The following is a 12197-nucleotide window of genomic DNA, read 5'->3' as shown; positions in this document are numbered from 1 at the left end:
GAAGCTCATAATTCAAAATCAAAACTAGAATATGTCTTCCTGTCAAGCAGGAGTTTGATAGGACAATTTATGTAATAATATGAATGTTTTTATAAATACTAGCCACAAAGAAAAACACAAAGAGCAATGTGATTTTATACGTTTTGAGAAAAGTCACATAACCAATAATAGGCATTGCCAACTTCAGAACCAAAAGAACCTGTGCAGTGATTCAGTAAGGCCTCCTTTATACCTATGTGTATCTCATCTTGTTAATATATCAGCAACCTTCCTTCAATAATGACCACACATGTAAACCATGAACATGAAGTCTTCTGGTTCACATCCCAAATTCAGGAGAACTAACACCCATGTTATTCTTACAGTAATCAGACTGTGTTTTCCCAGATGTTGGATTGTGAAATCCCAGCTAGCGTGGGAACAGTCTTTCAGAGTGGCTTGGAGGCCTGCATGGCAGATCCCCACTAATAATAATAATAATAATAATAATAATAATAAGCTTTATTTGTTTAGCACCTTTCATACACAGAATGCAGCTCAAAGTGCTTTACATTTGGAACATTAACACAACAATAGAGAAGAAAATGCTTATAATAATAATAATAATAATAATACATTTTGAAGCTAATGCAGCAAGTTGTTGCGGTATATACTGTATATAGGCTTTGATAAGATGCTTAACACACTGCCTGAACTAGCAAATAACAAATACAACTACTAGGATGGATCGACTAGCTCAAACCTTACCAGCCCCCTCATCCCCACCCTCACACACATGCACACACATTGGTCAGGATGTGAGAGTCTCATAATTTAGTATCAATATGTCATGGACAAACCTTATATTAGGCTGTCGGTAATAGGGATAAATGAGGGCCCGGTCACTTCACCATTTTGCGTCCAAAGTTATTCTACACATCACAACACTACACAGACAGAGAATCTGCCAAAGCTGTTTGCCATTCTCACGGAAACGTTCACTACCTTGCCACAAGCAATTCTCTGCCAGCGTATGTTCATGTTGAATGAAGCATAGAGATAGCAGAGATCTGTTTTGACTCAGAATAGGGAGGGATTTGGGATGCGTCTGCCACATGCCAAAGAAAGGGGAAGCTAAGGGTCATGTTTTCCGAGCTGACACACTACGAGGTGCGAAAATCAGGGAAGTGCTGTCAAAAAAACTCACACAAGCGTCCAGCACTGAGGTTCTACAGCGCTGACGTTACATGGAGATGTGGGGGAGGAGGGAAAACGGATGGAAGTAAGAAAGTAAGAGGCGTCTGCTCCAGCATCTGAAGAAGAGATGCAGGGGACGGAATCTCCAATTACTGAAAACCAGAGCAACAGAGCGATTCCAAGTGACACACACACACACACACACACACACACACACATGCACACACACTCAACACAGCTGATCCTGGCAAAAAGTAGTAGTTGACTGATGACATAGGACTTGGGAAAGTAAGGATGAGACACTGCAGCAAAGGCCGCCAAGGTTACTATCGAAATCATAGTCCTAGATATTATTCTTTTATAAGGTTACTGCTAATAGCCTACACTGCACATATTTATATTTAACTTATGACTGTAAACCACCTTATGTAAACTGTATACTACTGTCTACACGGCACTATATATCTTGTCCTGTCTATTCACCACCTGTCTATAGCCTACTTTGTATATCTTGCACTTTTTTGCACTTCTGGTTATTGTCTTTGTACTTGTACTCTGCACAATGACAATAAAGTTGAATCTAATCTAATCTAAATGAACATATGAACAATTGTTTATCTCAAACTAAACTGATATTTTTGACAAACAAGCATTCCCATTTGCCTTTAAGAGCATATCTTATTAAGTCGACATAATCAGTCAGTTTAATGCATCTATGCCTACATCTAGTTCTTTCTGTGACCGCTGGTTGGTTCTACACATAAAGGCTAGGCCAAATAATAGTCTAATTAGCCCATTACGCACATGCCAATAGCCCAACTGTATCCAATCGCAATGCAAAACGTGAAGCTGGTGTTTGCATCAATAAACAAGGAAGGGTAGCCAACTAAAATACAAAATGCTAGGGCTACTTCAATTAAATGTTTACCTTTGTTATGAGGAGCGGTTCTCCGTGCTCCCGTCCTCCCCGCAGCGTAAATCCCCAGGGCGCCCCACCGCTCAACACAGTCTCTACTAGACCGCATCCCGCATCACTCGCACCGGTTATCAATGGTCCCCCAATGCCCGCCAAGCCATTCGCTAGACGAGTAAAGTCAGTTCTGGGACAGACGACGATGTCCATGGTACTGAAGTCACTTTAGATGTTCAAACTTTGACATGAACGTCAGGTGGACGGACAAACGAAGAGTTCGGCACTATAGAAGCCTACGTCCAGCTGACACCTGCACGTTATACGTTACTATAGTAGTCTTTTAACATAGGCTGGTAACGCTACACAAATATCTGTCTCAGCTACATCACGGTGTAGGCTACAGCCTTCTTGCTTAACCACGCAGTTTGGGAAAGCTGTAGATAACGTTAAACTGGTCACGTTTCTGTCGAGTCCCTCATCCTAGGTCCAAAACAAAAAACAAAACTCAAGAGAGAAGCATCATCCACCCTTCAGTCAGTCAGCCAGCAGTGGTTGGTCCGTTCAAAGTTATGACGCTCACTTCAAAGAGCGACACCGCTTCTGTGCATCAATGTTAAGCTATCAGAAAAGTTGTTCATGTTCAGGTTAATGAGTTGGACAGACTTGACAGCTCTTCAGCCTAGAGAAATGCCCACACGCGCGCCTCCTGCTGTTAAAGTTGTTCCTCTAATGGCTGATAGGCTTTAGTTTGCTACTATAAAATAATAAAAAAAGACTGTTAACAGTATTTTGTTTTTCAATTGTAGCAGCAGGGGAGGAATCTCACAGTTACTCAAAACCAGAGCAACCTACAGTTGAGCGATTCCAAGTGACACACACACACACACACACACACTCAACACAGCTGATATGACAAAGTAAGAATGAGACACTGCAGCAAAGGCCGCCAAGATTACTATCAAAATAGTCCTCCTAGATATTATTCTCACTACTTTTATAAGGTTATTGCTAATAGCCTACAGTGCACATATTTATATTTAATTTATGACTGTAAACCACCTTCTGTAAATTAACTGTATAATACTGTCTACACTGCACTACATATCTTGTCCTGTCTATTCACCACCTGTCTATACTTTGTATATCTTGCACTTTTCTGTTTTTTTGCACTTCTGGTTATTGTCTTTGTACTTGTACTCTGCACAATGACAATAAAGTTGAATCTAATTTAATCTAAATTAACACTATCCTGAGTAATTACTCAGGCCTATATCAAACCTACCTTTCCTGAGCAAAATACTTGAAAAAGTTGTTTCAAATAATGTTTTAGATCAAATCACAGCACAGAAACAGCCCAAGTAAAAATAGTTAATGATCTCTTGCTTGAAGACTTGCTACTGACTTAAACAAAGTCTCAATCCTTATTCTTCTAGATTTGAGAGCAGCATTAGACACTATTGATCACGTTTGATAACGTTTTCATTCACCGCCTTGCGAATTGGGTTAGTCTCTCTGATAATGTTTTAAACTGTTTCAAACCTACATTACTGGCAGAGATTTTTATGTTAGTCTGGATCATGTGTCTGTAAAGCATACCGGTAATTTGCCCTTCGGTGTGTCCCCAAGGTCTTGGTCCTCTCTGCTATTATGCTTCTGTTAGGAAACATCATACTGTAAGTCACCATAATGTAAACTTCCACAGCTATGCAGACGATACCCAATTATATATTTCTGTGGAGCCAACAAACCCACATGTACACATGGCCTTTGCTCCCTTATCGCATGCTTAGCCTCCATTAATCAATGATGAGCAACATTTTTTAAAAAAGTTAAATGACGATAAAACAGAGTTACTTTTGGTTGGACCAAAATCAAAGCAAAGACATTGTTCTTAGTATTGGGAACCTGGCACACCAGGTAAAATCAAAAGTAACAAGCCTAAGTGTCATAGTGATACAGAGTTAAGCTTCAAGCCCCATATTAGTAAAGTTACCCAAACAGCTTATTTCCACCTGAGAAACATTGCCAAAGTGCGGCCTTTTTTAATTCAACAAGATGCAGAGAAATTAATCCATTCCTTTGTCACTAGTGGGTTTGACTACTGCAATGCACTTTTTACTGGTCTCCCAAAAAGCATATAGGGGAAAGAAGAGAGAGCACATCACTCCTGTAGCTGAACTGCACTGGCTGTTTCCTAGGCCTATATAATTGCTTTTAAGGTTCTGTTAATTACTTACAAAGCTCTAAATGCCATAGCACCTTCATATATCTCTGAGCTTTTAATATCTTATCAACCACAAAGGAACCTTAGATCTTCCCATGCTAATCTTTTAATTGTGCCCAAAGTGCTCCACAAGCAAAGAGGAGAAGCTGCACCCTGCCTCTACATGAAAAAGGCAAATTCTGTAAACATTTAGACGACCTGAAACATACCTGTAGGCTATTTGAGAGCTTTTAGTTAACTCACTTTTATCAATGCTCCAAATGTGAAGCACTTTGAGCTGCATTTTGTGTATGAAAGGTGCTATACAAATAAAGTTTATTATTGATGGAAGGCCAAGTATTGATAATAATCGCAACCTGCAGAGTATCCGAGACTGGGACAATGCTGACATCTAGTGGGTATAGATTTCCACCTTTTGTCGCTCTGGTGGCTTCCTCTGGTCGCCATCTCAAGATCAGACCCACCCAGGCTAGCCAAAATAAACTAACAGATCAATTGAATACAGTAAGCCTATCGAAATGACAAAAAATAAATAAATAAATAAATAAAAAACTCAAAATTAAAACAAAAAAAATTCAAAAATAAAAAACTCAAAGCCTAGTTAAACTAATGGATAGATCAAATGTCAAATTGTATCACTACAGCAATGAGAAGTCAATACAAAGAGCCAAAGGTTAAAAGGTTAGTTCTAAACATGTTATTCTGCTGTAGCCAGATATTCAGCATGTGCACAATACAACCCCCAATCAGAAAAAGTTGGGACGTTGTGTAAAAGGGGAATAAAAACAAAATGTAATAATCTGCAAATCTCATCAACTCATATTTAGCTGCAAAAAGACACAGACAACATATCAAATGTTGACAATGACAAATTTGACTATTTCATTTTGAATTTGATACCAGCAACACGTTTCAAAACATGTAAATTCACAATTTCAGGGTCATAATAATTAATACTTAGCCTAAATTAAATTAGGTAAAAACAATAAACCAAACACCTGAACAAGCAAACTAGACTGTCTAATTATGACCGCCGCGCAGCGAAGCGGCGGTCATATAGGTTTAGTCAGATTTTTTATTTATTTATTTTTATTTTTATTTTTCGCATGCCCAAATTTCCGTCAATGATTCCCGGGACACTGAAAGACCGGGGTATACGAAACTTGGTGGGCATGTAACCCCACATGGATAGCATGGAACCATTGTTTTTCGTTTTGATCTGTAGCCCCCCCGCTGGACTGAACCCCCCGAAAGGAGGGTAGGGCAGACACAGTTTTCTGTGAATATCTCGAAAACCGTAGGGTTTAGGAGGACCATTTTTTTTTGTATGTTGATCTCAAGGGGCCATGTCAACCCATTACATAACCACTCATTTCATGTATAGCGCCACCTAGTTAAACACAAAAAAGTAAAAATGAGGTGTTGTAATCGCAGGTATCTGTGACCTAACATAGTCAAAACTGCACAAAATTGGAAGTGTAGGATCATTATGACACCTTCTGAATGCACGCCAAGTTTCGTGGAATTCCGTTCATGGGGGGCCACACAATAAATGAATTTATGTTACTATACACCAACTGGCCTGTAGGTGGCCGGAGACAGTTTTCTGTGAATATCTCGAGAACCGTAGGGCCTAGGAGGTCCACCTTTTTTTTTGTATGTTGGTCTTAAGGGGGCATGTCAACCCATCCCATTACCACTTATTTCATGTATAGCGCCACCTAAAAAGCAAAAAATTAGGTGTTTTCATCACAATATCTCTGGCTGACATGGTCAAAACTGCACGAAATTGAAAGTGTAGGATCATTATGACACCCTCTGAATGCATGCCAAGTTTTGTGAACTTTCGTTCATGGGGGGCCTTACAATAAAATAATTTATGTGTACATTTAGTGACCGTACACCAACAAGGATTCCCGGGACACTGAAAGACCGGGGTACACGAAACTCGGTGGGCATGTAACCCCACATGGATAGCATGGAACCATCGTTTTTCGTTTTGATCTGTAGCCCCCCCGCTGTACTGGACCCCCCGAAAGGAGGGTAGGGCAGACACAGTTTTCTGTGAATATCTTGAGAACCGTAGGGCCTAGGATGACCAATTTTTTCCGTATGTGAAATCTATGAACTAATCATGTTTTGGTACTTGTTGTCTAGCAGATACCAGTGAGAATTGAGTGTGGATAATGCAATTTAGTGAGACAGTTAGAATTATATAGGCCTTTCAACGTGATTTATTTTTGTGGAAAAAATGTGCTGGATTGGGCGGCGGTCATATTTTGTACCGCTCTGCGGTACATCTAGTTATCTACCACTCTGATCAGGACGTTTTGTAATTTCCAGCAAGTCCGCTCAGTTGAAAAGCTATCATAGAGTTTCAGTTTCTTGTAAACGAACATGTGACGTTCGTCATGAATTCAAAGCCCACCCTCTACTACAAATGGTTCTTGATTGGCCCATGCTCTTGTCATCAACACGTCATGGCAGTACTGCGGACAAGACGCTTTCGTCTGTAGTGACAGTAGCCTAGACTAGCGTCGAATAGGAAATGTCTACTGATTGATCCCTCTGGCAATGGAGAGCATATTTGCTTTCTGAGAAGTATAGACTGAGCGATAAAGATATACGGAGACCGTCCATCGTTTATCTAACTGATAAACAAGGTGAGTGAAACGATTTTGTTTACATTTTCTGAGCAAAATTCTTCATTGTGAACAGGAAGTTGTTGCTACATACATACTGCTAACAAACAATCGCATGTAGCTAAGCAGCACCACCACCATGATACTGTAACTAGGCCCACTCAGAGAAAACTTAGAGACTAAGCAATCACTCAAGGTTGATGTGATTTTTATTAGGAAATGTATATATTTCACAAGTAAACATGACACTAAAAGGCGTGCCTTATCAAACAATGTCTTTGACATGTATTGCATAATGTTATGTAAAGGTAACGTTAACGTTAGTGGCTATCTACAGCTTCCATGTTCACCACGCGCATATCACAATTTTATCGTGATCGTTAACTTTTACTACTAATACAACTAGTCAACTAACAGCATATTCTTTGCACTGATATCTAGCTTAAAACATTACATTTATCTGTTGGAAACGCATGCTTTTTATTTTAGGCTATTCGTTAGTCTGTAGAGGTTGTGGAACGACAAACATTAACATTTCAGTAAGTTACAGTACAAGTCATAACACGGGAGGTTCAAGAGTGGGCGTAAACGCAAACGCCCCCCTTCCCTCGAAGTAGAACACATAAACACGTACACGCGAGGACAAAACAAATGTTTCTATTTCCTCCATTTACTATTTCCAAATGTTTTATTTCCTCCTGCAAGTACAGTACTCGCACAATGGGATAGAATAGATTTTAAGTATGTTGTTGGTTAGCTGCTTTTGTAGGAGAACTTGGCAATGAGATAACGAGCAAGGTTGTTTGGAGCCTCAGAAATCTTTGCTGTCCGGGTTGTTGGTCTTGGCAGGCTACCATTATTAGGATGTTGTTTTTACAATTTTACAATATCAGCCTATTCCACACCCCAGATATGGACCTACCCAGAGTCAAAAATACCTACTACATACTTCAAATAGGTATGGACCTACCCAGAGTCAAAAATACCTACTACATACTTCAAATAGAGTTACATACTTAGACCTTCTTTGTCCTGAAGATATTAAGTATTTGTCGAGAGAGAGAAAGAGAGAGACAGAGAGAGACAGATGATCGATGTCTACAGTTTGCTGGTGTTGATTAATATTTTCCTGAGTGTGTGCTTTTGTGCTTCTGTTGAGATCTCAAACCAGCATATGATCATGCAAAAAGGTAAAAGACTCAATGAAGGCAGTGAACATCATCAGAATTAATCAGTATTTGTTGACAGAAAGAGAGAGAAAGAGAGAGAGCGAGAGAGAGATATTTACCCTGTGTGTGTGTGTGTGTGTGTGTGTGTGTGTGCGCGCAGGTGTGCATGTTGTAGCAACTGATATACCTGCTAACACTGTCATGCACTTACCCAGTGTGTTTAAAAATTTGTAGTGTTTATCAGTTGAGAGCTCCAATGATGCAGACTCAATGGTGGTCATTGCTTTCCAGTTCAGTGGAAGTGGTAGACCCTGACCAGACTAGTTGCGGAGATGGCCCAGTGGCTAAGGTTGCAGCAGCTCGACCCCAAATACCTGGAGCAGGTGGACCAGCTTTACGATGACACCTTTCCAATGGCGGTGCGGCAATACCTGAGCACCTGGATCGAGAGCCACGACTGGTGAGCAACACAAAGATGTTCTCTCACACATCACCTGCTTAAATGATTTTATATGGTTAACTGACTCTGGGTTCATCTGCTTTTCCTACTTTTCTCTGGGTTACGTCTTACCTGCACTGTATAGCCTCACTTCTAATCTATTTAATCTATTTAATCTATTTTTATTATTTATGTGCTTCCCTATCCTAACGTGTGTACTCAAAAGGTACAATAGTTATATAAGCCAGAACATGTTTTTCTGGTCTTGCTGTTCTGTAGTACAACCAATCCCTTGATTTCATTGCTAGTTTAGATCTTTGGATTGGTGATTTTAGACCAGTCATCGAAAATATCATGTTGTGAACATCTGAATGATGTTTATGCTTGTGAACGTCTGAAGGGATTATGCAGCCAATGTGGACAATGCTTCCTGCGCGACGCTGCGCTTTCACGACCTCCTACATCAACTCGATGATCAGTACGACCGCTTCGCCCTGGAGAAGGACTTCTTGTCTCAACACAACATCCGCAAAATCAAGCGCAATCTACAGGTATGACCACTGCACAGTTTCTGTGTGTGTGTGTGTGTGTGTGTGTGTGTGTGTGTGTGTGTGTGTGTGTGTGTGTGTGTGTGTGTGTGTGTGTGTGTGTGTGTGTGTGTGTGTGTGTGTGTGTGTGTCCTCATAGTGTCTAACCTATTTACAGTATATTATCAGAATTGTTAATCATTGTGTGTGTGTGCGTGTGTGCGCGTGTGTGCATGTGTGTGTGCATTTCGCCCCTCACCCCCACCAGGCTCGTTTTGAGGATGATCCTGTTACCATGGCAATGATCATTAGCCGCAGCCTCAAAGAGGAAAGACACATTATCATCAATGCAGAGCAAACAGAGGTACGGCCCTGTACTGTCGTTTTCCTTTTCCCCCTGTACGTTAGGACTGCAACTAAAGATTATTTTCATAGTCGATTAATCTGCCGACTATTTTCTCGATTAATCGATTAGTTGTTTGATCGACAAAATGCGAGAAAATGGTAAAAACATTTCGATCATTGTTTCCCAAAGCCCAAGATTATGTCCTCAAATGCCTTGTTTTGTCCACGCACCAACAATATTTAGTTCACTGTCATAGAGGAGTAAATAAAGCTGAAAATATTCAAGTTTAAGAAGCCACAATCAGATAATAGTCAATAACTAATCTCTTAATCGTTGCAGCCCTACTGTGCGTCACAGCCTTCTTTACGGTCACGTCTAGAGTCCACCAGGCCCTGACCACTAGCGCTTCCGTGGCATATAGTCCATTTCTGAGCCTCCACTGTTATCTGTTATGGCCCGCACACGAAAACCAACCCCTTTTCCCCTCGGCAATTAAGATTATGGTCATCGATGAAATTGCTGCACACCCGTGTGTGTGGTGACAAACTGTTTTGTCTCTGGTGCGTGGCAAGCTGTAGGGTGACATAAGGCTCCATATCTTAGTATGCCATACCTGCCAACACTCCTGTTTTTCCCAGGTTTCTTCCGTATTTCAAGGTCATCTCCCGGCGCCCTCCCGTTTTGTTATTTCTCCCTGAAAACTCCCGTAATTTGTTGATACACATAGGAAACTTGTGTCCTCGGAACATATAATCTGACAGCAGCTTTGGAGTTTTGGACGTGGTGGATAAATAACATGCACATGCGTATCTATTTCGGTAAGGTAAAAGCAACAACCGAAATGCAGTGTTGCAAAGAGTGTATGAAACATGTTAAATATACAAACCCCCCCCCCACACACACACACAAGAGAAACAATCTCCCGTTTTTTGAAAGCTAAATGTTGGCAGGTATGTAGTATGCACATTAAGGCTCCATATCTTAGTATGCACATTAAGCCCACCGCACACGGCGGGCGATAGGACAGTCAAACACAAAGGTGGAATTCTGTAATTGCTTTACTACACACGGCTGGCGACGCGATCACCCATCGATTCAGTGGCCAGACAGCTGTTTTCTATTATGACGTATCGCCCTGAAAAATAGAAAAGGGTCGAGCGGCGGCGGCGACGGTCGCCCTGTCGTTCCACTTGCTGTGTGCTTTGCACCATTCACTTCAGTAGATTCTATTCCATTTTGCCTGTTGCCTGCCATAAACCGCCGTCACGTCGCCTAGGCCTTTAAGGCTCCATATCTTAATATGGACATTAAGGCTGTTCCAATTCGCATACTTTTGCAAACATCTATTTGTTTTTTCCTTCATGCCTTTAAGAAAACACAACTAAGTTCACAGACTGACATGGTGCTGGAGAAACACAAGGAGCTCGACAACAAAGTCAAGGACATCAAGAACCGGGTGCAGGTATGCTATATAATCAGGTCATTAACCCCACAGTGATGCAAGTGTCGTTAAGACTGCCAAACAGTTAAACACATGTTTAACTCAAGTCAAGTCAAGTCAAGTTTATTTATATAGCGCATTTCATACACAGAGGTTATTCAATGTGCTTTACATAAACAAAAGTAAACAGAAGGGCAATAGTCAAAAAAGTAAAGGATTAAAAAGAAACACAAGGTAATAGTACATAAAATTATTAAAGGGCAATAGTGTAAAAGTGTTTAAAAAGTAATGCTGTTTAGTTCCCCTATTTCAGGGTAACAAGCGAGATAAGTGAGAAACTCAGGGAGAATAAGTCTAGACTGAGTGTTCTGATGACGTAACGCCACTGCATCCTTATCCTATAGGCTGGAGATTTATGGCACTAGATCCTTATCAGCAGGAGATATATGCACATTGATATGGTTTGATATGACATGATACAGTATGTACATTACACTAATGAAAAGCTTTTCTTTGTGATAATTCATTGTCATTATTACTAATAAGTAATGTTTTGGCAGTAATTCAATCTATACAATTTAGGATGTCTTCATATAGTATCATATAGTATAATATAGTATCTTATAGTATTGAGCTAAAGGAGGAATTATGTAAGCTATAATGTATGGAACGCTGGTCATTATCAGGAAAATAAGTCCTGACAGGGCGAGCCGGACCCCGACGCACATCGTTAGGGTCTTGCTTTGTCCTGAAGGGACTTATTTACTTGTTCGTAGGAGACAGAAACGAACATCAAAAACCTGGAGGACCTGCAGGATGACTACGATTTCAAGAAGAAGGATTTATCATGTCGAGGTGAGAGGGGCCTAGGTGGATGAAAGACTCCGAAGCCAGCCATGCTGGGGGTTGGGGGGGGGCGGGGGGGTAGGGGGTGGGGTGGTACCCAAGCAGCAGCAGCAAAGCGTGATAGTACACTCAGACCATAATGATTAACTAATACAAACAAAGTTTTGTCTTGTTGCTAAGTGATGTTAAGTACTTATTTCTGTACAGTGGAAAGAAACGTCCTGCCTCAATAGAGAAAGGCGATTGACAGAGACACACGCAGAGACACACGCACTCCCCCCCTCACTTTCCCCCTTCTCAGCAGTCGCCTGCTTTCCATCACTCCGTGTGATCCCCACCTTATCGATCACCAGATCCATTCCACAGACAGTGTACTTTGAGAACAATTTCCTGACCTGTGACATCTGAAGGAAGAAATATATCTGTCATCAACTAGTAAGGGAGACAAAAGGCCTGGACACGACTCCACAAGTT

General features: G+C 40.9%; 2 protein-coding genes across 2 annotated transcripts in view; one reads left to right on the top strand and one right to left on the bottom strand.

Moving 5' to 3' along the window:
* shroom2b (shroom family member 2b) overlaps nt 1–2569 on the bottom strand; it is a 40266-nt gene extending 37697 nt beyond the window's left edge. Inside the window, exon 1 of the mRNA XM_076303509.1 lies at nt 2105–2569. Coding sequence (XP_076159624.1) covers nt 2105–2299 — 195 coding nt within the window. The 5' untranslated portion in view covers nt 2300–2569. The remainder of the gene's footprint in view (nt 1–2104) is intronic.
* Nucleotides 2570–6818: 4249 nt separating this feature from the next.
* Nucleotides 6819–12197, top strand: part of stat1a (signal transducer and activator of transcription 1a) — a 28047-nt gene continuing 22668 nt past the window's right edge. The window contains exons 1-6 of the mRNA XM_076303510.1: nt 6819–6976; nt 8416–8584; nt 8964–9114; nt 9359–9454; nt 10809–10898; nt 11654–11732. Coding sequence (XP_076159625.1) covers nt 8457–8584; nt 8964–9114; nt 9359–9454; nt 10809–10898; nt 11654–11732 — 544 coding nt within the window. The 5' untranslated portion in view covers nt 6819–6976; nt 8416–8456. The remainder of the gene's footprint in view (nt 6977–8415; nt 8585–8963; nt 9115–9358; nt 9455–10808; nt 10899–11653; nt 11733–12197) is intronic.

This window comes from Alosa pseudoharengus, unplaced genomic scaffold (genome assembly GCF_046254945.1).
Source record: "Alosa pseudoharengus isolate Yale_2024_CS ecotype anadromous, Long Island Sound unplaced genomic scaffold, YU_APseudo_1.1 YU_APseudo_1.1_scf_24, whole genome shotgun sequence".
Classification (NCBI taxonomy): Eukaryota; Metazoa; Chordata; class Actinopteri; order Clupeiformes; family Clupeidae; genus Alosa; species Alosa pseudoharengus.
This window is presented reverse-complemented; position numbering and strand designations above follow the sequence as displayed.